Raw genomic sequence first — 27974 nt, 5'->3', positions numbered from 1 at the left:
AATAACAGATTGAAAATACAATTCAGACAAACCTATTCAAACACACTCTCCCACTGCCCATCGTGGTGGTTTTTTATGAAGATAATAAAGTCAGATAACTGGCCTGAAGCCTTGATTACAAAAAAAAAAAAAAAAAATCTGTGGCTCCTTAGTGCAAATTCAGAAAATTACAGCATTCCTGAAAGAATAGAGAATCTCCTATCAATATGCTGGTGGCAAGGAAGAACAGGATGCAATTTGCAAACTACATTTCTTTGAAACTGAATGCTGAGTATTTTGACTTTCATATAAAAAATAATTTGGTAACATTAAAGTACTCTTATGTCCCATTGATCTTGGTGAAGAAGTTAAGATGTTTTTGATTTTCTCCAATTAAGAACTGTGAGACTTAAAAGTTTCTATGTCATGGAAATTTACTCACCTTGAAGTAAATTCTTTTGAATTTATGTATTTTTTTCTATTGCATAAACATGTGCTCAAGCTACACAACACTTAACTTGGGAACACAGTTCAACTTGTAACCCTTGTGGTTCCCCCCAAAAGTCTTTGTTGCTTTTATTGCTGCTTTTTACCCCAATCTTAAAATGCAGATTACCAATGGATGTCAGTGGTTATCATTCTACCGTAGTAATCTTTACAACTTGGGATTCTAGGAATTCTGGTCCAAATAAAGGTGGAGAAATGCTTGCTCATAGTACCAATAATTTCTTAGGATCCTCTGATTCAATATCAGTTTCTGAACTAAGCAGTATTCAAACAGAAATGACCCACAAGACAAACACACACACACACACACACACACACACACTCTGCTGATGTGTGGAAATGCTTGTAATCAGTTTGGAAATGCTTCTCAAACAGCATCTGCTCACAGAATCTGAAATACAATATTGACTACAAATACAGATACATACGGATATACAGATCATACAACTTTTTTTTTTACTACTCTAAGTAACTTGGTCACAACTTCCAGGGTTGCTGGCTTACCTTATTCCTATGAGCCTAGTCATTCATGAAATTACAGTAAATGCGGTCTGGAAGGAAGACTTCTACTTCCACCCTTTATTAAGCATCTATCCAGATCTCCAAGGTTTATAACAGACTCCTGAGTTTAGGAGTTATAGGAAGAACTGGAATGGCGAGTCAAGGGAGAGAAGTTGCCCCTGCCCGGAAACCTATTTACAGAGCCCGGGACCCTGCCTGAAATATCTGGGAGACGAGGTGTCATTCCCCCTCGCGTCCAATAGCCTCTTCTTGAGAGAAGTGGTGGGATTCCTTGGCCCATGCCTGGGCTCCCCTGCCTTCTGGGCTTGCTGGGCTTGTCTAAAAACAGGGTGTTCCCATGCAGAAGACAACTTCCACTACCATGCAGCCCCCTCTGGGGCAAGCTGTTTATGTTTGGAAGTTGGCTGATCCATTTGGCTCCCTCTGGGGATTGGTCTTTCGGAAGATGGTTCCCTCGACACAAGAGCTTCCTTGTTCCATCCAGAAATTTCCTCACGCCACCGAGGAGCCCGTCTGTATTATCTAATGACAGTTTGCTTATTCCATTTGGTGGGTGGGCCTGCGGGTTGTTGCCTTGCTCATCAGAAGATGAAACAGTTGGAGAATTTGGAGGAGTGGTTCTAACTGAATTGGGTGAACCTTCACTGTGGCCCAGAGGGGACTTGCTTTCAACTACTGGGCAACACCTGTCCGATAATCCCTTCAGTGTTTGGGGATTATCATTACTTCTAAAAGAAGGGTCTGGCTTCTCGTCTGAACCGGTGTTCCCCAGAGGGGATTTGCAATTCTTCTGCACTTGGTTCCAGTTAGCGGGGATCTCATATTCAGTTGAGGCATCTTTGGTGTCTGACTCATTCTGCTGTGTGGGCCAGTCATACGTAGGAGAGCAATCACATTCATAGGGTGACTCATATTCTGGGGAAGTTTTGCCCTCATCTTGTGTTTCGTATATTGGAGGAGTCTCATATCCATAGTGCCATTCATATGGAGAATGGCCATCATAGGTATATCGAGACTTGTGACCCAAGGAAGTTTCATATATACATTGTGACTCAGGTGGAGGAGAGACTTCATATTCATAGTGTGACTCATCAGCAGGGGACCATTCGTAGCCATATTGTGAATCATAGAGTTCATACGGTTTTGTGGGCTTATATATCGGAGAGGCGATATATGTATAATGTGTCCCATATTTCTTTACATAGTACTGAGGAGATGTACTTGTAGAACTCATGCCATAAACAGTGCAGGGACTAGATTCATACTGAGAGTCATATAGGGAAGAGGAAGGATATTCATAAGGCTCCTCTTCTTCTTCCTCCTCCTCCTCCACCTCCTCCTCCTTCCCAGCTTCATATCCCCTGCAGGGGCTGTTCCATCTATCATAGGACTCATATTCATCCAGGGACTCATCTTCTTCATCAGCAGTCTCAGACTTAGCCTCCAACCCAGATCCACAATCCTCCTTGTATTCCGGGACAGACTCAGCCTCTACCTGTATTCCTTTGTCCACTGCTTTTACCTTGTTGCTTTCTTCTTCATCTGTGACCATAGAAACACAAGTCATTGGGTTAAAAAAAACAAAACAGAAAGCAGCTAATTTGTGCACTTCCAGCGGTCTCACTGATAGAAAGACGTGGGGAACAAATTTTCCTCCTTCATGTAAATCAGGGGGTCCCAATCCCTGGTTCGTGGACCAAGCATTAAATGTCCACGGTCAATTGGGAACTGGACTGCGCAAAGTGGTTGGTAGCCATGAAAAGCTTTGGGCATGTGTGGGATCTAGGCTGCGCATATGAAACCATCCCCAAACCCAACCCTGCAGCCAGTCTGTGGAGTCAGAAAGGTTTGGGGACCACTGCTGTAAAATCCATTAACTTCCCTTCCATGATGGAAGAAAAGCATGCATCATCCATTCCTTCCTTTATCAAGAACACGTTTTATTCTTGGGGACCAGTTGTTGAATACTGACACAAAATTGCTGGGAGATGGCATGTGCCAGTTTAGGATGAAGTGACATTAATATGTGATGATATATCTCTACCCTGGATCCACTGGGAAATGTGGCGGAAGTCATGACTGAGTATCTGGAAGCCATAAGAATATGGAATCAGGCTCAATCCAAACAAGACACATGACGGTGGATTCAGAAGCAACTGACTCCATGACCGTACAATCAGTAGCTCTTAATGAGATTGTGCTTCTCCAAAGAGCAGGCAAGCAATTTGATAGTCTCTTGGACTCACGACTCCTGCATAAAGAGCAGTCAGCCAGGTCTTTTGCATAATTGTGGTTATTGTGCCAGCTGCATTCTTAACTGGATAGACTGAAAGCAGATTGCTCATCATTTCTCAATTATTATATTTTGATCTACATGAGACTGGCATGTGTGCATATTGGTCATTGGTAGTCCTGCCATGTTTTACCCCTGCTTCACAAGTGACGCTGATCGACACTAGGTTTCTGAATGCAATTTAAGGTGATGGTTTGTATTTGGCTAGGGCCTGGGTAACCATGTTTTACTAATAGTTTCTGCCTCTTAAACTAGCTGATCATACGTTTAATCACAGTTTCATTTAGTGACCGCTTTGCTTAGCAACCAAGTTGTCAGTCCCAACTGTGGTCAATAAATGAGGATTACCTGTACTTGCTCAACCAGGGAGCCACAAACCATTCATAAGCAAAGTTTCCCTCCAGCTCAAGAATGTTCCCTCATCATAGCTTTGCTTTCCCCATGAAAACCCTTTTGACACGTCTCAGTTATTACAAAAAACCAACCTACAATGACTCAATTTAAAATACAGAATAAACACAATTCCTTCTGAAGTTTTCCCTAGGTTTCTTGTTTGATACCAAAAAAGGGATGCCTATATTTTCTGTTAATTCAGGTAAATTATCTTTTGAATTTTTTAACAATGGACTTTTCAGTGGCAATAGATAAATTAATTTTAATTCTTTCAGGGAATGCTTATGGAATATCTAATCCACCTGTATTGACTGCAGAAACAAGATTTGATGTATATAGAGTATAAAAGCACAGGTAGTCCTCAATTTATGACCACAATTGAGCCCCAAATTCCTGTTTCATTTTATGACCTTTCTTTCCATAGCTGTTAAATGAATCACAATGGTTTTTAAATTAGTAACACAGCTATCAAATTAATCTGGCCTCCCCCATTGACTCTGCTTGTCAGAAAGTCACAAAAGGTAATTACATGACCCCGGGACACTCTGTCATAAACATGAGTCAGTTGCCAAGCATCTTAATTTTGATCATATGACCAGGGGGATGCTGCAACAGTCGTAAGTGTGAAAAACAGTAATAAGTCACCTTTTTCAGTGCCATTGTAATTTTAAGCGCTCACTAAACGAACTGATGTAAGTCGAGATCTACTTCTACAATCAGTGCAGTGGTGGGATTCAAAAATTTTTACTACTGTGGGCGTGGCTTGGTGGGTATGGTAGTGGAAGGTTACTGCAAAATCCCATTCCCACCCCGCTAACCTGCTTTCCAGCTCTGTTCTCCTGTGCAGGGCAACAAAAGAAGACCCAGCCAATCAACTGGGACTCGGGAGGCAGAGAATAGATGGGGGCGGGGCCAGTCAGAGGTGGGATTTGCCGGTTCTGTGAATTACTCAAAATTTCCGCTGCTGGTTCTCCAGAACTGATCAGAACCTGCTGAATACCACCTCTGAATCAGTGTCTGAGAAGTTGCAAAGTCTCAACTCTCATACTTTTCCATATTTCTTCTGCAACTTCCAATAAAATTGTGTATATCATTCTCTTCCCACATCCCTAATATCACAACTCCTTACCAGGAACTTCAACAGATTTTAGTTCTCTCTCTTCTTTTCCTTCTACTCGTTCAGAATCTCTCTCGGGGGGCCTGGAAAATCAACAGTTGTATTAACCAATAGATAACAAGTAGACATGATTTATTTATTTATTTGTGTATTAAATTTATATGCTGCCCATCTCACTACCCAAATGAGTCTTTTGATGGAAATTCTTTTCTTACTTCCTGTAGGTATGGCTTGTTTTTAAAATCAATCAGATCTTTTACTTGGCACAACTAGAAGAGCTGCGATTGCAGTGACCCCATTTTATGGTGGTTTTTTTTTTGGCAGTGGTCATTAAGCAAAGACTATAGTTGCTAAAAAAAAAAAACACCATTGTCTGCAATGGCCATTCTTTGCCAGAAACTGGAAACAAATGCAAAATTATTGTAAATCACAGCCTGAACTCCTGTGACCACATGACATTGCAAACAGTTGTAAAAGTGGGCCATTTGCTTGAGTGCCCAAAATATGATCACATGACACAGGGGGGTGTTGCTTACCATTTGAAATTTTAATCTGGGTCATAAGTACTTTTTAGGGGAGAGTCCATTATAACTTTGAACAGCCTTAGCAACTGGTAGTACATCAAGGATTACCCAGGTAGTGAGAAACCGATATCTGCAAACTGGGTATATCTACTCAAATGAAGAGAAGGATATTATAAGGTCTTGGGATTTAAGAGCCAACCAGCAGTGAAGCTGATGCAATATAGGATGATGCAATAAGAATGAATCAGAATAGCATGGGTATTTCCCTTTAAGACCGGGGATGGGTTCTATCCCTTTAAGAGGTGTTTATATAAAGGCAGCCATAAGAGGGCATGTCCCCTCTCCTTGTGTCCGGTATTCATTTCAGAGGTCTCCGTGTAGAATTAAGAAGAAGAAAGATTGCTTGTAGGGTATTTTGCCTACCACATATATTTCTGTATATAACTGTTGTATATAAACCACTGTTAAATGTCTACGTCTCTGTGTGCTGTGATTTGCTCATGGGTTGTCTCATAATGGTAGTCACACTACAAACACTCTGACAAAGGACCGTGGATAACATGTTATCAGTCTTTCAATATTTGAGATGCTGTCATAAAGAAGAGGAAACAACATTTTCTCCAAAGCACTTAAGGACAAGACAAGAAGTAATAGATGGAAAGTTATCAAAGAAAGATCCAACCTATAATTAAGAGAAATTTCCTGACCATGAGAACATTAATGAGTGGAATGGCTTGTCTTCAGAAATTGTAGTTGCTCCAGCATTGGATGTTTTTAAGAAGAGATTGGGTGGCTATTTGTTCAGAATGGTATAGGGTCTCCTGCTTGGGCAAGGAGCTTGACTAGAAGACCTCCAAGGTCCCTTACTACTCTGTTGTTCTATATTTCTGTATTTCTGTACTAAGAAAACCACTTCTTGGGGAAATATGGTGAGCTGAAGATGGCTGTGGCAAAGACCAGGATAAGAGAGCAAGGGACAACAGTGTCCTGTGGGTTTGAGTGCTGGGAGATTATGGGATTAGCCATCTTGCTTGCAACCACGGCAGAGGCTTTTAAAGCACACTATATTTGCAAACCTCACTTTTTAATCACTTTCAGAAATTGCCTGTTAACCATTTTAATGGTATTAGAGATCTTCAAAATGAAAAGTCTGAAATGTCTTTGTCGGGTGAATTTATCTTCAACTCTCAATTAAAGAAGATTTTTGTAAGCTTAGGAAAGAATTTGAAATAAAGACCATAAAGCTAAATAAGATTTTGATCAATAGAAGTTATTATCAGGATAAAAGGTCCAGGTAAATTCAGAATATTGTTTTTATTACTATCAGATTTTGGAACTAACAATAAAAAATAAACAGTTTCTAATGGAAAACAGACTTTATCCTGGCTATTATAAGTTCCAACAAACATTAAGTGATTGTTTTAGAAATTGGACACTAGAGGGAACTAAAGGTTGCAAGCAGAGGGGGGAAATGTACAAGCCTGTTCTTGATGTTGATTAATATTGGGGCTACCAAAATGACACAAAATCTTATAACATCAAAATATTAAAAGACATCTTTGAAGAATGGACCCAGAAATTAGTAATTACAATATCAATACTGTTAGTAATTATGTCTGCCTTTATGGATAGACTGAGTCTAAAAGATGTTAATGAAGACAGGAAAACAAATTTTATCTGAGAAGAAAGTACCAATAGTAGAATGTCAAGTGGCAGGCCAATATTCCAATGATTTGGAAAAGATGCTTTATTGAATTCACAAAAGAAACTGGCTGAAGTTTTAAAAATTAAAAGGGAAATTCAAATGATAAACCAACAAAATGACCTGGAATATATTTTCTTGTTGGATCTACAAAAGAGGCTTGTTAAAGGCTTGAATAACTCTGTATGATGAGATAAAGAAGAGAAATCAAATCCTATGACACTATTTGATTGAATTAAAGATTGTTAGGAGTAAAAGAAAGAAATATAAAGTGATTTATTTGATCAAGGTTAAAATAAGATTTTTCTGGCAACTTTATGTCCTTTTTTCTGACACCAAGATTGAAATTTGATGTTTATGGATTTGCTTACAGATAAAAAATAGGATATGGTATCTGTTTAACCTTGTAGGGCAGAGATCTCCAAACTTGGCAACTTTAAGACTTGTGGACTTCAACAAAGCTGGCTGAGGAATTCTGAGAGTTGGAGTCCACAAGTCTTAAAGTTGCCAAGTTTGGGGACCCCTGTTGTAGGGGATGAAATATTATTAATTTGTATATACTTATGATTAAGTCACTTTTTATATATTTCTTTTTTCTTTATTATATCTTTTTCTTGTTTCCTTTTTCCTTTGTCTTCTCTTTCTTTTAGTTTACTTTAGTTTTACTATTGTAATGAAAATCCTTAATAAAATTATATTAAAATGTACTGAAAACCATTACAAGGTCATATTTGATTCTGTTTCATATGGAGTCTACTGAAAATTACTCTGTGCTATTTGATTCATTATTGCATTTGTATACAATCTGTTTCAAAGTAAACTTTAACTGAAAGAATTTTACAAAGAGCCCCAAAATGTCATTCCCCTGAATTCTAGGCATATTTGTTAAGAAATGTTCATTCACCTTGGCCTCTGGTCATTTTTTTATTTCATTGAAATAAAGACTTGACAATATTTACACATTCATTGTCTAGATCAGAGGTGTCCAACCCTGAGCCAAAGGGCTCTATGCACACCTGGACAACTAGCCCCACAAAACAGTAAATCTTTAACATTATGTGATTTACAATATATACATTAACTATATTTATATTTTATATACATCCCAAGACAATTCCTCTTCACTCAATGCAGTCCAGCCAAGCCAAAATGTTGGACACTCATGCTCTAGAGTCTAGCCCATAATGAATAGTGGACAACCCTTTAAAACATAAATACATTGGACAATTTCATCTGTTTATTGAAGTATTTATCTTTTGTTTACTTCTATGCACAATATATCATGAAAATCATTTAAACTAAGAGAAATAAAAACTGGAATTGAAATTGCTGAGAGAAACATCAAAACTTCAGATACTAGTTTGATGAAAACATCCTAAAGAAGGTAATGAAAATATAAAATCTGTTTTCTGAATGATATTAAGAAAAATAGATTATGTCAACAGGTAACGCCTTTCAATACCAACAAAGAAGAAGTAGTAATGGGCTTAAAATTTCACAGAGATGGTATCCATGGAATTAAAAGATGACTCTGCTACTTAGAAGAAAATCTATAAATCTGGACAAAATATTAAAGTGCAGGAACACTACAAAGATACATATTTTCAAAACCATGCTTTTCTGGGTTTTAATATAATGACATGAAAGTTGAACCACCTAACAGAAAATATTGGGACTGTAGGACTATAGTGCTGGAGAAAATAGCTGAGAATACCTTGGATGTCGAAAGAACAAATCAGTCAGTACTAGATAAAGTAAAGCCAAATTACTCACTAGGAGTATTAAAAACAAAGCTAACACCAAAATATTTTGGCCCTAATACAACTAACAAAGATGAATACATTTGAACAAGACTACAGAACAACTGAAGACAAAAAAGGATGCTGACAAAAGACAGGGTAGATAATCTCACAGATGACAAAAACTGAAGTTTTATTTATGAAATATCAGAGATGCAGTTTCTGACAGATAATCCAGGATAAATTATGTCCATTGTGTCACAAAGAGTTGGAAAAAACTGGACAACTAGAACCTTGGACTTTAATTTTGTGCTGAATGTTGGGAAGAGGTTTTGTTTGGCTTTTTAAGCAGTTCACCATTAGTAGGGTAATGCAGAAATAATTTGTCTTTTGCACTTGAGCCTATGTATACTTTTAATCATGGCTTAATTTGGAAATTCGTTCAAGACATTGGAGTCCTGCCCAGTGTCCATCTTTGTTAGGATATTTGTTTAACTTACTAAGACAGTCTCTCTTTACCATCCCATTACCTCCCAGCACATGGTATCACAGCTGCCCTGCATTGCGGTTTTGTACGGCTGAGATAAAATTCCTACCTTTTCCTGGTGATGATGTTTTTTAAACTGAAGACTTTAGGATCAAGAGTGAAGAAACATAAAGATCTTTTGGGGCCAAACGTTATTGAAACACCTGCAAAGGAAGGTGACAAATGAATTGCTGGGAATGTAAACAGTAAGTAATACTGCTTTGACATTTCTCTACTTAACATTTCTTCCGGCGTCATCTCATTCAGTCATTCCTGAAGCATAAGGACTGCCCTTATGACTCTTATCAGCACAAGAAGAGTTGGGGTTCTAGAACAGGGGTCTCAAATAATCATATCAAGACAGGTTCATTAGTCTAGAGGCCAGAATACCTCACAAGCATTGGTTAAAAAAATATGTAGTGAGTAAAAACTGAGGAAAATAAAAAGTATATTTGTTTATATATCAAATTGGGAGACTGCCCGTCTCTCTCATAGAATGACACTGGGTAGTGAACAACAAAAACATTAAAACCATATAAATATTATATTTTTGTAGGAGGCAGTTAAGATTTATAATGATTAGTTATTAGTCATTAATACTAAAGGTATTTCAAAACAAAACAAAACCCTCCCTGTGAATCAGAGATATTTTACTTTGGTCACTTAGCAATTTTCAATCATCAGACACCATTAGCTTTTATTTTACTTCTGGATTGATATATAATATTTTAGCTTTTATCTAAGATTTAAATCTGCCTAAATTCTGCTGTTCTTTTTTCTTTCTCTCTCATCTTCTTGAGTAGAGACACAAATATATTCTTGTTTGGTCTCCCTTTTCTCTCCCCTTCACTGGCCAAGCCCATCCTTTTCCTCCTTTACTGTAGTTGCTTGCTCAAAATCTTTCCCATTCCTTCCTTGGTAAAAAGACCTTTATGCCAGACCCAGCCCTCATTGCTGATTGCCTCGTCCTCCTCTCCTATGAACATCTCAGAAGCATTTCCTGTTCTGGTTGGTCACTCATGTTCTGATAATCTCCCACTTGGACTATTACATTGTACTCTACATTGAGCTGCCCTTGAAAACTATCCAGAAGCTTAAACTGATACAAAATGAGGCCGAGTAAAAATTTTGGACACCCAAAGAATGGTGGATATAACACCTCTACAGCTTGAGCTGCATTTGATGCCAGTTTGCTTCCAGGTCCAATCCAAGGTGTTGGTTATGAAATTTAAAGCCCTATCTAGCATTGGGCCAGTCTACCTATGGAACCATCTTCATCCCATTACATTAGCCTGTCCTTCCCTGTCAGGCAGGGAAGGTATATTCCAAACCCCATCAATTAAATAATTTTAAGTGGTGGAATTCAGGAAGAACATCTTCTCTGACATTGGCCCCATCCTGTAGCACCTTCTTCCCCCAGAGGTGAGGCAGGGTCCGTTCACCTGACCTTCTGGAAAGGTTGAAAACATGGTTCTGCCCTCTTGTTTGGTGTTCACAGAGAGCAGGCAGTTATGGGGCTGATTAGCACCTTAAAGTCCCCCACCTTTTAATAAATATTTAGTGTCAAATTTTAACCATATTTGCCTCTATTTGAATTTTTTATATTCATTTTTTTAAAACTTTTTATTTGCACACTGCCCAGAGTCCCTCTGTGAGGGAGATGCGGTTACTAAATGTGATAGATAGATAGATAGATAGATAGATAGATAGATAGATAGATAGATAGATAGATAGATAGATAGATAGATAGATAGATAGATAGATAGATAGATAGATACTGTAAGTAAGTAAATTGTCCTGAAATGTAAGAGTAGCCATTCTCAGAGAGCAGTATTGTAAAAGGACTCAGTCCAAGCAAGCTCTGCCATTGCCAGAAACCTACCAAGTCTGGTCACAGAAAGTTGTGTAAGGCAACTACACAACTGCACATCTACAAGGCACACTCAGCACTCTGGGCTTGCTAGGCAGCATCCACAGAAAATGACTTTGAGGGCTCTAGAACAGAGATCGCCAACCTTTTGGACCTCAGGGACCACCAAACTCATAATTTTAAATCCTGCGGACCACTAATATGAATTTTAACTGACGGTGGCTTGCTGACATTGGTGGGAAAGTCGGTCCCATATTCCAGAGCTGCAGTAGTCATGGGACTGGCCCTTTGGTCATCCTGGAGCAGCTGCTCCTCCACCCAGGTACACTGGCCTGCCATGGACTGGAGAAGCTGTTCCAGGATGACCAAAGGGTTGATTCTGTGACTACTGCAGCTCTGGAATATGGGACTGACTTTCCCACCATCAGCAAGCTACCCCAGGGCGGATTTCCCTTCCCCACCATTGGTCTTACCTTCCAGTTCCAGCTCATGTGGCTCTACTCAAGGCAAGGTTTGCACTCAGCTGAAGGGTGGGAGCCAGTGGGTAGACGGGCCATGTAGGTGGCACAGCCTTGTGTTCCCATTCAGCCTGGATTAATTACTTTGGGGGAGTGCTTTGGGTGGGGGGACATTTCTCTGCAGACCACCAAAATTTTCTCACGGACCACCAGTGGTCCCTGGCCCACTGGCTGGCAACCACTTTTCTAGAAGATGCCTTCGCTAATTAATGGAAAATAGATATTGCATGTTTCTAAAACATATCCTTGTAAGAAAGCATATGCTTTTTAAAATCAAAATGTGTGTGTGTGTGTGTGTGCGCGCGCGCGTGTGTAGCAAGTTTTCCACAGCAAAACAATCTACTTTACAAAGCACCAACTGTGCATGGTTAACACCAATCTGTAACTTCTGCAGCCTTGTAATTGTAGAGTACTTAAATCTTTCCACAGATAAACCTCTTTCAATCTGATTCCTGATGACCACAGTACTGCCTGGACATATCCAAATTGTTTTCAGGATCATTGAAAACAATTATTTACACTCTATTATCCTACTCATGAATACATTCATGGAAGAAAAATAGGGTCATCCCTACAACAGGAAAGTGTTAGAGAAGGCTGGATTAATAAAATCCACCAGGGCAAGGTGGACGTCTCATATTATACTTCAGCTTTAATGAGTTTCATTGATGATGGATGTCCATAATATTTAAACCGAGATTTTAAGATCTATAAATCACTGCAGACGGCTTAGCACACTATATAAATTGAAGTACTGTACTGTGGTTAATCCATGCAAGAGGTTTGGCCACATCCTACCTGAATCTTCTGAAATCGAGATGGAAAATAAAGGGCCTTTTAAGAACCACGGAACATCTTCTTCTTTGTTGGCTGAAAAAGCAGAGGAGGGTGGATAATCTACCTGAAAGGAACAGCAAGGTCTTCCTATTTTTTGTTCTGAATAATCTTAGGGTACTACATTTCTCTTACTCCAGATCTCCTTCCCCATGACTCTGAATAAAAAAACTATACAGATAGACCTCAGCTTATAATCACAATTAATATCAGAATTTCACAATTGCTAAGTGAATCACTACAGTTGTTAATCATGTGCTCTTTAAGTGAATCCAGCTTTCCTCATTGACTTTGCTTGTCAGGGCCAGCTGGGAAGGTTGCAAATCGTGGTCACATAACTCTGGGATATTGCAACTGTTGTAAATGCATGCCAGTTGCAAAGCACCCAAATTGTTAAGACATGACTATGGAGATGCTACAATGGTCATATGTGCAAGGGCTGATCATGTCACTTTTTTCAGTGCTGAAAACAGTCGCTAAATGACCGGTTGTAAGTCAAAGATTACCTTGTATGCATGTCTGTGGAGATTCTCAGTCATCCAGGTCCTGGTTGTCCCAAAGGTGTTTTTTCCAGGAGGCAACTGGACTTCCTTCTTTTTTCTTTGAAGATGTTCCGCTTCTCATGCAAGAAGCTTCTTTAGCTCTAACTGGATGTTGGGGAATGGAAGGATTTGTATTTCTTGCAGACAGCTGGTCATTTGCATAGTTTTAGAGAGTCCTTGAGGACACTTGGAAGTTTATCTGTGTCCTCAGGGTCTTCAATAGGGAAGGGAAACAGGACAGGAAATATCCTGCAGCCAAGAAGTCTCCACAACCATTTTGCATTACTCAGCTGACCTCAGCTGTAACATGCAAATGACCAGCTCTCTGCAAGAATATACGTAAATCCTTCCATTCCCCACAATCCAGTCAGAGCTGAAGAAGCTTCTTGGATGAGAAGCAAAATGTTTTCAAAGAAAAAAGAAAGTCCAGTTGCTCCTGGAAAAGTATCTTTGGGACACCTTGTATGGATATTCTCTGATCTGAGACTTACAGCAGATATTTCTTGGATTGCAAAAATAGGAAATATTCATCAAAATATTGTTTTTATTTCCAAAAGAACAATGATTTCATGGCAGTGTAATCAATGTTCTGTGGGGTTTTCATTGATTTTTAAAGCCTAATCTTCTACACCCCCAAATCCACATTCAAAGAGGATACCTAGAAACTGCAAAATTTTGCTAGAGGAGCGGACTGTCCTGATGACCGTTTTCCAAGTAGGCAAAATTCATACAATTCATTCTACATCCACCCTATTAAGGTACAGATGCCTTTCCTGTGTGAATGTCATCTGGCTATAAAAATCTACTAGTGATAATCAAGGGAGATCTCCAAAAAGGAGAGTCAGAATGAAGAGAGGTTCCACACCATGGTTCTGTGAGGGTTTTAAGGAAGAAAGAACAGATGAGGTAAGGTCTTTTCTCTTATGGAGGGGAGACAAAATAGAGAGAAAGTGTTAAGATAAAACAGAAGTTGCCAATCATTAAGATGCCACTACAAAGTACAAATGAGAGAAGGCTCAAAGTGAACAGAGAGTTAGATATTATCTCATGCAGAATTAATGATTTCACATAATAGAGAATTGGTGTGGTCCAGATACTTGGGGTTATAATTCTCACTAACCTCAAATAACACAGTTGGTAGAAGACAGGGATTAGGAAAATCTTGGTTGACCAGAAAGGCAGTTACAGCGAAGAATTTGAAATATTTTTGTCAGATTGAAGACTGTTCTTTCAAGACAATAACTCTGAGTAACAAATTTTGAATCTTAAACCATGTAAGAGACTTCTAATAAGATTACAGTTTACCAGAATAGGAGTCTGAGGTCCCAAACATCTCTCGGAAAACATCCCAAGGGCTGCGGAAAGTGAATCTCAATTCGTCTTCAGGAACTGAAGGGAAAATAATATTATATGCAACTTATCACTAATATCCTGAATTCCTCTCAGTGTGGAATTTCTACAAGCAAAAATGGGATACAGTAATTCCCAGAGAATAGCTATATAATTAAGATACATGGATCTCATGTTAAAGTCCCATGAAATTCCCACCTTTAGCAATGGAGAGCCATAAGAAAATCAATAAGAAAAAATATTTTCTTTTCCTAGACATACAATCCAATGGTGTTCCACTCTCCACTTGACCATAAAACTCATCAGCCTCCAGTTCTGCATCAACAACTGGAGCATATTAAGGTTTGTCCACAAAGTACAATTGCTACTATTTGGTCACTGACCAAATACACTGACCCAAGTACAATGTTTTCTATATCCTTCTCACTTACAAAAACAACTTTCTTTTTTATTTTTGCCTTCTCATTAATAAATAGCATAGTCTTCTGTGAGAGTCCAACTCCATTCCATTTCAGTTCATTGACATCTAAGATATAAAAGTGAAGTCAATCCATTTCTTCTACTATGTTGAACTTGCCATGTTTATGCTTCTTATGTTCCATGTATCCATTGTAATTCTGCCTTTACATGGCAATATCAGCAATTAGACACCCTGAAGACTATTATAAACACCATTAATACTCTGAAAGTTCCTCAGCTCTTCCTCAATATCATGTTTAAGTGTAATCTAACTCAAGGATCCCATAATCCAAGTACTGTACTATCAATTGCTTCATCTTATCTGTCCATATAGATTTCTTAGAAAAATATAGGAATGCTTTTCCATTGTCATCTTCTGTGCGGTATGAAATGATGCCTTTGCCAATATCACAAAAATGATCTTCTGCCTCTTAGCATCTTCCCAAATAACTGTGGCCAAATATAACTGCTTAGAGCCCTCTCATTTGTTTCCCATTGGTCATTCTTTTCTTTTAATTTCCTGGCAAGGGCAGGAATAACAGAATAATTACATAATATTTGTAACTGGTAGCACTGGAGGTACTCTACATTGAAACATTCATAAAATATGCATTGACAAATAAACATTACAATATCTACAATGTTGTAATTATTACAATTCAAACAGATGTTTATATTTATGTCCTCCGGGTATCACCTCAAACTCGCTTCATAGGAAGGAAAAGAGGCATGGATAATGTTTTTGGGCCTTTTTCTGGGTACAAGTTTGATTTGGGGAGATGAATAAGTTTTGGAAGGTGCATGAGTTAGATAGTAGAAAAGCTTTTCCTCACCTGTTGTGAGTCCATCCCCATAGCAGTCATAACGTTCCCTCTTGGTCTCTAAAAAGGAAAGTCATGTACTTGGTTACCTCCCACGTAAATTACTATTCTGTGTTGGTCCACAAAATTGCTGACTTAGGACTCATCCACACACCTGCATTGATGTGAGTTGCTCCTCTGATATATATTCAATGCTGATTTCAATGCAGTAATAGTTATATAATATAACTGAAACTCATGAACACTCTATTATTTAGAAGGCTTAATGTATTGAAAATAAAAAGAGGGGAAATTCTATCAGTAATAACTGCAGTTTAGGATGTCAGTACTTTATTATAAAAAAAAGATTACGTAAGTTTTCATCTGAAGTTAAGTATAATATAAAAAAGAAGCACTAATGTCATGCACATTAAAATATTGATTATATAACCCGGGAGAGAGAGGGAGGGGGAGAGAGATTGGGCAAACAGAGCCAGGAAGTTTCTTACTATCTGACAGCACTTCATAAGCTTCTGTAACTTCTTTGAACTTCTGTTCAGCATATTTCTTCCTCTCTGGGTTTTTATCTGGGTGCCACTGCAGGGCTTTTTTCCTGTACCTACAAAAGGCAAAATGAAGATAATATTAGAAATCCATAACTCAATAGCCAATAGTAAACCAGCATCCCTAAAGAAGTTATTAGATTTAGGGAGAATACTCTTTCTCAGAAGGTAGGACAGACTAAAATTACTGGAGTCCATTTCCCAGATTGTTGGGAGCTATATGCTGACTCAGTAAACTGCTTAGAAAGGGCTGTTAAGCACTATATAAGTCTAAGTGCTGATGCTATGAAGCCTCAATTATAAAAACTCCAAATAAATACTTATTTAAATGGATATCTATTTAGGTAGATATAATCACTAATAATTTGACATCCTTTATTCATTAATTACCAGAATAAAAATCGTAAATTGTCAGTGCATGGTTTTTGTTTTTTTAAAAAAAAGAGATTTGGGATCTTTTTTTTTGTAACTTTGAAACTTGGTTTACATTCCAGAATAAAACTCCTTAGAGAGAAGAATACTCAAAGAAAAGACTTACGCTTTTTTAATATCATTGTCAGAAGCATCCCGAGGAATATCTAAAAGCTTATAATAGTCTGGCATGGCAGCCATTGGTCTGTTCTGTGCAGAAACAGATAGCAGAGACGTGGAAGGAAACTTGCAGCCTCAAGGGGAACAGTGTTTCTGAGCTGCTTCTGGGGCTGATCATGGCCGCACGCTTGGCTGTACAGCAGAAGGTGGGTGCTGTGGAAACAGATCCTGCAGACCAAGAAATAGAATAATGTGCCATAAAAAATGGCCAACCACAATCCCATCATCCAGTCCAAGGAACTCGCTAAAAGAAGGCATGGTTAGCTGACCAAAAATAAACTTAAATTGTTCAGAAATTTGGCTTGGAAAATGCCAAACATTACACCTTTTTCCTTCCACTAAAAAGTTTACTTGTTTATAACTAAGATGATGAGTTGGTCATGCCTATGTTACCTCAGAAGATCCTCTTCATAGCATCTCCAGTTTCAATGACTCCTGCGCATGAATATGTTCTTGTCATGTCCTACTCCAGCTAAAATTTGCCATGCATGTGTAGTTATAGGTTTAATTAAATAATTATCTTGCATAAAGGGAGCAATGACATTTCAGCTGTTTTTTCCTCTGTTCAATATTGCTATTATGTGCAATGTTCTAGAAAACAAATGGGGCCATGGGGCTCCTCACTTACGACAAATATTCATTGACTACCATTTTGAACAATTAATTAAGTCTAAGGTCCCTTGTGATTTTATAGCATAGACTTTAATTTTAACCATCTAATTTTAGACAGCTGTGGTGGCACAGTGGTTAGAATGCAGTATTGCAGGCTAATTCTACTGACTGCCAGAAGTTTGATCCTGACCAACTCAAGGTTGACCTAGCCTTTCATCCTTCAGAGGTCGGTAAAATTAGGACCAGATTGTTGGGGCAATATGCTGACTCTATAAACTCCTTAGAGAGGGTTGTAAAGCACTGTGAAGTGCTATATAAGTCTAAGTGCTATTGTTATTGCTATTGCTGCCTGCAGTGATTAGAAATTGTGTTAATCTTTTCTGCATTCTTGAGTTCCAAGTTGTCATTTATGGTTGATCCCATTAAATTCTGACTTCTTGCCAATAGTGATTTAGGCAGATTTCTGATTGACTACTTGGTTATTACTCTACTCCATGAACTAACCACAGTCCTTGGAGAGAGAGGTGCATGGGGAAGTGGTAAACCCCTACTGTCAATATATCTGGGCTTACAGAAGCCATTTGTTGAGTCAGTGCCATCACTCTTATTTCCTAAAGTTTTAATTAAGTATCTGGAAGATCAGAGAGTTATTTTGTAAGAAATCAACTCAGTGAAACCTAAATTTGGATAAACAGATGAGTGCCAGTGAGGATCTAGGAATATTTTGCTTAAATAAAAACTGGGACACTAAAGGACTCCTGGTGACATGTTGTTTTCTTGGGAGCACTGGAATTTGCCTTCCATTTGAGCAACTAAAAGAAGGCTCTCCTAAACAATGATTATAACGTTGGTTCAGGGGTGGGATTCAAATTTTTTAACAACTGGTTCTGTGGGTATGGCTTAGTGGTCATGTGACTGGCTGGGTGTGGCCAACTCAACATCACTCACATTGAGGCACGCATCTCCTCCCCTGGCCTCTTATGACTGTGGAGATGCTGCAACAGTCGTAAGTGTGAAAAATGGTCATAAGTCACTTTTTTCAGTGCCATTGTAACTTTGAATGGTCACTCCACACAAGCAAAGTACCAGCAAAGGAGGGGGGGAAAACTCCAGGGAAGTTCCTGAGATAGAAAGTCTAGTCCTGCCAAGAATGTAATAAGGGTTAATGGAGAGGCAGTTTCTGTAAGCAATGCCAGAATGTTTCCTTCCTGCCTTCCTTACAGGATTAGGCCAGTAATTTCTTCTAACAACTGGTTCTCCAAACTGCTTAGAATGTTAACAACCGGTTCTACCGAATAGGTGCGAACCTGTAGAATCGCACCTCTGCGTTGGTTTATCAAAACATTGTCTCAGCCTTACTTCCTGTTTTCAAGAAAGGCCATTATTTTTTTCTTAACTCTGTGAACCCAAGTTATCTTCCTCCTTAAAACAACCTTCCTGGACCTAGTATCTTCCAGAGGCATTCAATTTCCATCTTCTATTATTTTCAATCAGCAGGGAGACTTTGCTGATTAGATTTAAGAGAACTGAAGTCTAACACATCTAGGAACCAGAGTGAGAGAAAAAACCCCTACCCTAGGTAATATTCCAAAATATTCTGCAGAGTTTGTTTCTTTATTGCCATGTGTCCCCTTACCTTGGCTCATCCAGAGATTGCCTGTATGTTCTTGGTTCCACCTGTTGGCTGGCTGGGCATTTGAAGATACCAGCACCCCAAAGCTGATCTTTCCCCTACTATGTAACAGTTTCATAGCCAATGGAAAGTTTGGGGTCATTATGACATCAGAACCTAAGTTTTGCTTAAAGATCTGGAAAAAAGTATCATATAAAAGACAATATTTGGGAATTTGTAAGTTAATATTTTCTGTATAGTCAACCTTTGCTTTTATTCTTGAACTACTTTGCTACTTCAATCCAAATTGATGGTGTGAGCCTTTCCAATAATCATTTTGTCATGTCCTTTCCACCAGATATCCCTGTTTATTGCACAATATCAACCACAAATCAATATGCAATTGTAGAGTGTTGTTATGTTGGAAAATTTTGCTTCAAGATTATATAATGTTTAAATTCTGTCCTGCTCTTGCTTTAGAGTCAAAATGGAATGTTCATTCCAGCATCCTTCTCCTGCACTTACAGGACTTCGGTTTCTATGTCACTCCATCTCCCAGCATGTTTCATTCACTTACTTACACACACACACACACACACACACACAGAGAGAGAGAGAGAGAGAGAGGGAGAGAACACATTACAGCAGTTGCTCTATTTGTACACGGTCAAAAAAGGACTTTTGTGATTTCTGTGTATTTGATAATAATTTCAAAACTCACCCAATCAGCAAGCATGCTTTTGCAAATGTCCTAACAAATGCACATAAATATATGCAGACAAACATCTGGATTATATGTATGCTTTGGGGGGAAAATGTGTCGTCTTCGAGGAAGGAAAGGAGAGGGCTTGCTGTTTAAGTACTGAAAGCTGGAGAGTGGAAGGAGTGCATTTAGTGACTGAAGGTCTGATACGATTGGAATATTTGTGCTGAACTAATGATAGTGTAAGTACTAGACCACATTGTACTGAAATGCATCTTCAAATTGCTAAGGATAAGGATAAGGACAACACAAAGGAAATGTAAGTTGGAATTAAAGTATGCCAGGAATTATATGTGCATGGAGCAGATTGTAGCATGGCAACCAATTGTTAAATAACAAGTGAGGTAAAAATAATTGAAAAGCAACTCTATAAAATGATTAAATTTTTATTGAGAAGGGACTCACCAAGTAGTAAAGCAACAGAGAAATTAAATATTCATACTGTATTATTAATATTCAGTGTTAATATTCATCACCTTCCTCTTCTTCTCCTTCTCCTTCAATGCTATCTGTGCCCACCTCCTCATAATCCTTCTCCAGGGCAGCCATGTCTTCCCGAGCCTCAGAGAATTCCCCTTCTTCCATCCCTTCCCCAACATACCAGTGCACAAAGGCCCTCTTGGCATACATTAGATCAAACTTGTGGTCTAGGCGGGCCCAGGCCTCAGCAATGGCTGTGGTGTTGCTCAGCATGCACACTGCCCGCTGAACCTTGGCTAGGTCTCCCCCGGGAACCACAGTGGGAGGCTGGTAGTTGATGCCCACTTTAAAGCCTGTAGGACACCAGTCTACAAACTGGATTGTTCTCTTTGTTTTAATGGTGGCAATGGCAGCATTGACATCCTTAGGTACCACATCGCCTCGATACAAAAGGCAGCAGGCCATGTACTTGCCGTGGCGGGGATCACACTTCACCATCTGGTTAGCAGGCTCAAAGCAAGCATTGGTGATCTCAGCCACGGAAAGCTGCTCGTGGTAAGCCTTCTCCGCAGAGATGACCGGAGCATAGGTAGCCAGAGGGAAATGGATACGAGGGTAGGGCACTAGATTGGTCTGGAACTCTGTCAGGTCTACATTCAGAGCCCCATCAAAGCGCAGCGAGGCAGTGATGGAGGACACAATCTGGCCGATCAGCCTATTCAGATTTGTGTAAGTTGGGCGTTCAATGTCCAGGTTTCTACGGCAGATATCATAGATGGCTTCGTTGTCTACCATAAAAGCACAGTCTGAGTGCTCAAGGGTGGTATGCGTGGTGAGGATTGAATTGTAGGGTTCCACCACAGCCGTTGATATTTGAGGTGCTGGGTAAATGGAAAACTCCAGCTTGGACTTCTTGCCATAATCCACAGAGAGCCTTTCCATCAACAAAGAAGTAAAACCTGATCCAGTGCCTCCTCCAAAACTGTGGAAGATGAGAAATCCCTGCAATCCTGTGCATTGGTCTGCCTGGAGAAATGAAAACAAACAACAAACAAATCAGAACAGTAAATTGGGTTTAGGAAATTAGGTGGAGTGATCTGAAGCATAGTCATGTATAATCGCCACTCCTGTAAATTAACCAGGACTCCTTTTATATTCTTAAGGACAAATCCAACCCAGTCCTACCAACAGCTTTCCTTATTCAATTACCAGCTTTCGGATCCTGTCCAACACCAAATCAATTATTTCTTTGCCGATAGTGTAGTGACCACGAGCATAGTTATTGGCAGCATCTTCCTTTCCAGTGATCAGCTGTTCTGGGTGGAAGAGTTGACGGTATGTGCCAGTCCGAACCTCATCTAGAATTCAAGGTACAGAATAGTCCCATTTAAATTCACTCTCTGTCACTCTTCTTGTGTTCTGACATTTGTACACTTTCGTTTGTTTATTTGTAATATATTTAGCTGCTTTCCTTGAGAGATCAAGGCTTGCTAAGTATTATGGTTGCTAGGGGTATAGAACTGGCGCAGCTTTGTGAAACTTTTTAGAAGACACAGAGTTCTTAACTATCCAATAAATTGCTGTCATTGAACAGAGATTTGGGGGCACACAATTGTTAATTTTAATGTATTATATGTATACCATAAAATCCAATGGTGTGGGCTGTTTTTAGGTTCTGAAAAGTACCCGGACAAAATTACACCGATTTATTTATCTCAGAATGATTGAATCAGGTTCCCCTCCTAATAGGCACCACTCACCAATCACAGTAGGTTCTAGGTCCACAAAAACAGCTCGAGGCACATGTTTCCCAGCCCCAGTCTCACTGAAGAAGGTATTAAAGGAGTCATCTCCACCTCCAATAGTTTTGTCACTGGGCATCTGCCCATCTGGCTGGATTCCATGCTCCAGACAGTACAGTTCCCAACAAGCATTGCCAATCTGCACACCAGCCTGTCCGACGTGGATAGAAATGCATTCACGCTGAGAAAAAACAAACAAACAAAATCCATTATCAGTGTAGAAGCTATCTGTGATCAGAAACAGAGTACAGAATATAGTATGCAACTGCTGGATGTGGTGAGCTACCCCAAAGTGATGGATGATTAATCTTCTAAGCAGTGAAGCATTCCCAGAGTCTGTATGCCGACCAGAGGTGGTATTCAGCAGGTTCTGACCAGTTCTGGAGAACCAGTAGCAGAAATTTTGAGTAGTTCGGAGAACTGACAAATACCACCTCTGACTGGCCCCGCCCCCATCTATGCTTTGCTTCCTGAGTTCCAGCTGATTATCTGGGTCTTCTTTTGTTGCCCTGCACAGGAGAACGGAGCTGGAAAGCAGGTTAGTGGGGTGGGGAGGGAATAGGGATTTTTCAGAATTCTTCCCCTGCCATGCCCACCAAGCCACGCTCACCAAGCCACGCCCATAGAACCAGTAGTAAAAAAAATATTTGAATCCCACCACTGATGCCAACCATACTGGTTATTATAACCTCTAACTTAAGGGAGGTTATTACTTGTTTCCTGAGGTCTGCCTGGCTCTGCCCACTTGGCTCGAGTTTTCTGGCACACATCCTGGTTCCCTTCGTAGTTCAGTCCTTGCACTAACCCAGCAAGTATCTGGGAAATATTCTGTCTTCCGTCAGGTGCCTAGTTTATAATCTGGGCTATAAAGGACAGAATAGTCTCTTCTCTCAAGTTTCCAAGAGATGCAGACAACCACCTGGGATTAAAAAAAAAAAATCCTTTTGCTAAACCTCCTAGAGCTGGTCAAAATGTATCTTCCTTCCTTTTATCCTCTGCTATAGCTAAATATATTAATTAGACCAATTGGGCTTTATCTTGAAAAGTTAAAGGAATATTTTTGCCCAGGTAGGGCAAAAAAAATAAAAAGACATCTGTAGGTAGACAATCTGTAGTTCAGTACCATGCATCAAATAACATGTCATGGGTAGGAAGCCAAAGGGCTGCTTTTAGATAACATGTTACTTTATATTTTAAAATGTTGCACTGATGTCCTCTTTTTCTTCTCCAAGAAGGGTAACTTTATGCACATTTTCTTATAATTTTATTTACATTAGATCTAATCAGATCTTGCCTTTCAGTCCTTATCAAACTTGAAAACACATTTTTCTTCCTCACATGTATATATAGGTGTAATACTCAAGTGTAGTAAAGCTGCTGAAATCCCAGCACACAGGAGTGTTACAGCTGGCCGTTTTATTCCATATTTCTTAAGCTGGAAATAAGACCCCTGTATTTAGAAACCACATTGAAATGATGATTCCGTTTCAGGTCATGAGTGAATTTGAAGGCTGATGGTGGTTTGACTTCACCTCTGCTAGTCTGGCACTCTGTTTCCCCACCAAGATGCTCTTCTTTGAATCGAGGACATACCTGCTAGATTACCAAAACCTGTTTTTGGCATTGTGATTAAGCATCCTCAGCTCACCCAAAGTGCTTTCAAAAATATAGTGTTGATATAACCTGTACTGGAACTAAGACTAAGCAAAATTTTAAAAAGAGAGAGCGATAGAATAAGGTGGAAAAGAAAAATATCCCCCTAGCAACTTCAACTTCTCCCTCCTGAACACCTTTCAAATATGTGCAATTCCCAAAACTTTTAGCAACTTCCTGGGAATTCTGGGACTAGACAACCTTAATCCAGAGCTGCTCTAGTTAGTGAAAGCTATTCCTCTCCAAGGTTATGGAATTTTTGCTTTTCTCTTTTTTATGCAATGTACCTTTTAAGATATATTTCAGCACAGACCTAAGCATTCCTGGATTTCCACAGAAAAAGCCCTGGGATTGCATTGCATGTTACATATTGAAAGAGAGAGAGAGAGATCACAACCCAGAAAACTAAAAAATTAAAAATAAAAGTTCCCTTCCACCTCCAGAGAAGCTAAGCATTCCAAGCAACACTCACCATCTTGCAAAACTTCTTTGACCTGGCAAGCGAAGAGCCCAGAGGACGAAGGCTGGGAATTAAGCTTTCTTTTGCAAGGCTGGCTTTTATAGCATTGCCAGCAAAAAGAAATGCTTTGTTGTTAGAAACGGATTCAGGTTAGCTTTTGTCCGAATGGTTTCTGAGTTACAGCCCAGCTCAACAAGTAATCAGTAATGAAAGCAAAGCTAGGCCTTGGTTACAACTAACAATTCTATTATAACTAACCCAGATTGTGTACATGTGTTGGACAGGAAGCACAAACAATATTCTGGCCAAAGAAAATTCTCATTATGTTGTTCAGTTAAGATGCATGGCCAAAGCAAGGCTGAACTTAGTGGATTTTAAACATGATATTGTATTTTGGTTTAATTCTCCTATTTGCTTAGTTTCCCTGGTTGTTCTTCAGAACATGCGGTGTTAATAACTATATTGTCATTTTATTGTAACATGATATCTGTACTGTTGCATTTTAGTCTGGAGGACATGTCTAGAGCAGCATATAAGCCTACTAAAATAAATAAGGAAAAGTAAATAACTGCCTCTTATACTAGCTCGAGGAAGCTAGAGAGACACTTTGATCTAGGGATTAAGGCACTCGACTAGAAAGCAGGAGATCATGAGTTCAAGTCCTGCCTTAACAGGAAAGCTGGCTAGGTGACCTTGGGCCAGTCACTCCCAACTCGCCTCACAAGGCTGTTGCTATGGGGAAAATAGTAGGAAAGTGTGTCGGTTATATTTGCCGCCTTGAGTTATTTGTAAAAATCATAAAGGTGTGGGATATAAATAAATGAATAAAATAGGCTGTCAGGTTTTTCAAAAGTATGCAACAGAGCCCAGGGTGCCATGAGAATGTGATGAGGTTCTGCAATGACATTAAGAATGCAAAAAAAAAGTTCATTTCAAAAGATCAAATTGCTGTCACTAGAGCTTTGCCCCTTGGTCCAAGATTCTGAGTTTGTTTTTTTTAATGAACACTTCCCTCAGTCTGAAACCCCTGGGAAAGTGTATGTGGTTCAGAGGATGGAAATTGTGCTACAAGGAAAGCAAATCTGCCTGAGCAGAAAATGTGGAACAGTAACACACCTCTTCCACTTCTCAGCCTGATTGTAGCTAAAAGAGATAACACAGTAGTATCTACTTTGCTGGAAATATAATATTGGCCTCTTCAGTCCTGTGAGGCTTACTGAAGAGACAAGATATTTCCTGGCAAAATCAGTCTACAGCTCTGCAATAACCCACCTAAATGATGTCCATGAAATGCAAAATCCCATAGGTCTTGTTTAAAAAGAGAATAATGGTTCGCTTCAACTTATCAATTCCACTACACGTAAGGGAGTGAGCTCCCATTACTTGTCCCAGCTTCTGCCAACCTAGCAGTTCAAATCCCTAGCACCACGTAATGGGGTGAGCTCCCATTACTTGTCCCAGCTTCTGTCAACCTAACAGTTCGAAAGCATGTAAAATGCAAGTAGAAAAATCGGGACCCCTTTGGTGGGAAGGTAACAGAGTTTTGTGCGCCTTCAGCATTTAGTCATGCCGGCCACATGATCACTGAGACGTCTTCGGACAGCGCTGGCTCTTGGGCTTTGTAACAGAGATGAGCATTGCCCCCTATAGCCGGAAATGACTAGCAAGTATGTGGGAGAGGGATCTTTATATTTACTAATGTTATGTCCCAAAGGTCCTGTCTTTAGAATTTGGGGTGTGTGCGTGCCAATTCTTAATCCCATCAGTTCCAACCTTCTGGGGGACCTGGGCTGAAGGCGTTTTGTTTAAGAATAGGATTTCTTAATGGGCACAAAATATCTGCCTCTAAAGAACTCAGGGTTCTGCTGGAGGCAGCTTGAGTTTTCGTGTAGCAGGAAGACTGAGACTGCTTTCTGCCTTTAAGAGCATGTTTCTCCATTTCCTCTCTGGGAAAACATAATACTCTGCCTCTTTTAATATTCCCCAAAATATTTCATTCTCTACGAGCGGGAGGGCTTCCACACCTGTTTGAACAGGGGGCTGGACCAGAAGATCTCTAAGGCCCCTTCCAATCAGTTATTCTATTATAGGAGCAGTAATTTTAAAAACAGCAGACTGCCACTGCATTCCAGTGAATCCCACTAGGCATTATTTATATTGTCTAATGTTTAACCATACACTAAAAAAAATTACATAGTACAATAGGAAGTTAACACCCACCCCTCTTCTAGAAAAATGAAATATCCTAGATATATTTAAAAGGCGGAATATTTCCCCTAAAAAGAGTAGAAACTCGGAAGCAGAAACTCACCTCAGAAGCAGAAGCTCACCCCCACCTTTGTTTTTTTTTTTAATAAAGTTTTATTTGGGTTTTCACACATACAAAATACAAGTAAAACATCTTTTTTGAAAATAGCATGGTCCCGGGTTGAACTTCTTTATACAAACACAAAACTCAATTTCATGCTCCTTTTTGTGTTCTATTCCATATCTTATACTATTCTACATTTTCTATATAATTTTTCCCCTCTTTTAATTTTCTCAATTTTATTTTGATTATGTCATCTCAATTCAAATCATTATATTTATACTTTTGTCTGTTCTGTTTCAATTTCATATTATCTTTTCTCATTAAACAAGTTTTCTCCTGTAGTTACTAACTGGAGTATGACACCTTTATATCTTTTAATTACATCCATTCAACTCTTACTTAAACTTCAATATATACCATAAGGTTATGACCTTCAATATAATACATAATACATAACTTCCAATCGAATTCTGCTTGGTACATTCTTATAATACACACTATATTCTTTTTAAAAAAGGATTATAAATATATATAATTATAAACCCTCATTCCATTCCAATTCAGTTCTATCATTAATAATCATTAAAATCTTAACATCTTTAACATTTCTTTTCAATTAAATATCATACTTCCTTAAAGACACGTATAATCTCCATAATTAATTTTTCCCTTATTTCTCTTCACATATGTTTTGTAAATCATTAAATATTCATTTTGTTACATTTATTTATTGACAAGCATTCCACTGAATTACAATAGCTATTTTATCAAACATTTTAATCATACATTGTTGCATATTTTCTAAAATTATTTCTATTTCTAATATAACAATACTATCTTATGTACCTTTGCAGAATCCCTTTTTCCATTAAATTTTCACCCATTATCTCTAAATAGGCTCTGTTTCTCTATACTTTGTTTCTGTCCTTTATAACTTCTTTTCCTTTCTTTCTTCCCTCTCATCTTCTCTCTCCCCTTTTTACCCCCTTGTCTCTCTGGTTCTAATTCTCTCTTCTGCATTTCCCTCTTCTGTTGCTTTCTGATTTTATACTTATTTTTCACTCTAATTTTTTTTTTTTGGGGGGGGGTGTTTTTCCCAATCTTAAACTTTCCATTCTCTTTCCCCCCTTTCTTCCCCCCCCCCACCTAAGATTACTTGTTCATTAAAGATGGCTTCTTCTTTGTTGCAATCTTCTTGTTCTGCAGGCATTTCTTGTTGTTTCTCATAGTTCCAAATCTCCATTTCTAAGAACTGAAATACGAAGCCAGAAGAACCTCTCCCTTCTTGTGCATCTTCTTTGTACTTTTTAAGTTCCATTTTCAGTTCTTCTAAAAGTGGAGCCATTTTAAACAGTTTTAAACAACCACCCGATTGATTTTAGTCATTCAAATACAATAACCAAAAATCCAGAGATCATCAAGTAATCCAAATAGTCCCAAGCTGTTTCTTCTTATTTCTTTTTCCACTTTCTCTTCCTGGGGTTTTTGTTGTGATGTTTCAGTTAAAATGTA

At 38.9% G+C, this 27974-nt stretch overlaps 2 protein-coding genes across 2 annotated transcripts; both read right to left on the bottom strand.

Moving 5' to 3' along the window:
• Positions 1-968: 968 nt before the first annotated feature.
• On the bottom strand, positions 969-16850 carry LOC113410698 (uncharacterized). The gene is made up of 9 exons (XM_087953749.1): positions 16777-16850; positions 16185-16294; positions 15709-15756; positions 14372-14455; positions 12489-12560; positions 9373-9466; positions 4824-4894; positions 2342-2550; positions 969-2311 (listed from the first exon to the last, which is right to left on the bottom strand). Exons 1-9 carry the CDS (start codon positions 16848-16850, stop codon positions 1115-1117), a joined length of 1959 nt encoding a protein of 652 aa, XP_087809875.1. The 3' UTR covers positions 969-1114.
• Positions 16851-20186: 3336 nt separating this feature from the next.
• Positions 20187-24402, bottom strand: LOC113410840 (tubulin alpha-1D chain). The gene is made up of 4 exons (XM_026665598.2): positions 24164-24402; positions 21997-22219; positions 21446-21594; positions 20187-21262 (listed from the first exon to the last, which is right to left on the bottom strand). The coding sequence occupies exons 1-4, from the start codon at positions 24164-24166 to the stop codon at positions 20279-20281; spliced, it is 1359 nt and encodes a 452-aa protein (XP_026521383.2). The 5' UTR covers positions 24167-24402; the 3' UTR covers positions 20187-20278.
• Between the last annotated feature and the right edge of the window lie 3572 nt (positions 24403-27974).

The sequence above is a fragment of the Notechis scutatus genome, chromosome 1 (genome assembly GCF_049901735.1).
Source record: "Notechis scutatus isolate UNSWTSFEM ecotype Mainland chromosome 1, rNotScu1.2, whole genome shotgun sequence".
NCBI lineage: Eukaryota > Metazoa > Chordata > Lepidosauria > Squamata > Elapidae > Notechis > Notechis scutatus.
The sequence above is the reverse complement of the archived record's forward strand: the minus strand, read 5'-3'. Positions and strand labels throughout refer to the sequence as shown.

Excerpts from the sequence above, each read along its gene's own strand:
- LOC113410698 (XM_087953749.1), bottom strand. The coding sequence starts at position 16,850 with ATGGCTGCCATGCCAGACTATTATAAGCTTTTAGATATTCCTCGGGAT. Across the intron at positions 14,456-15,708 it reads TGGGGATGGACTCACAACAG|TTCCTGAAGACGAATTGAGA; the intron begins GTGAGGAAAAGC and ends TTTTCCCTTCAG. Across the intron at positions 2,551-4,823 it reads AAAATCTGTTGAAGTTCCTG|ATGAAGAAGAAAGCAACAAG; the intron begins GTAAGGAGTTGT and ends CTATGGTCACAG.
- LOC113410840 (XM_026665598.2), bottom strand. Across the intron at positions 21,595-21,996 it reads CCTAGAACCTACTGTGATTG|ATGAGGTTCGGACTGGCACA; the intron begins GTGAGTGGTGCC and ends CTTGAATTCTAG. Across the intron at positions 21,263-21,445 it reads TGGACAGGATCCGAAAGCTG|GCAGACCAATGCACAGGATT; the intron begins GTAATTGAATAA and ends TCATTTCTCCAG.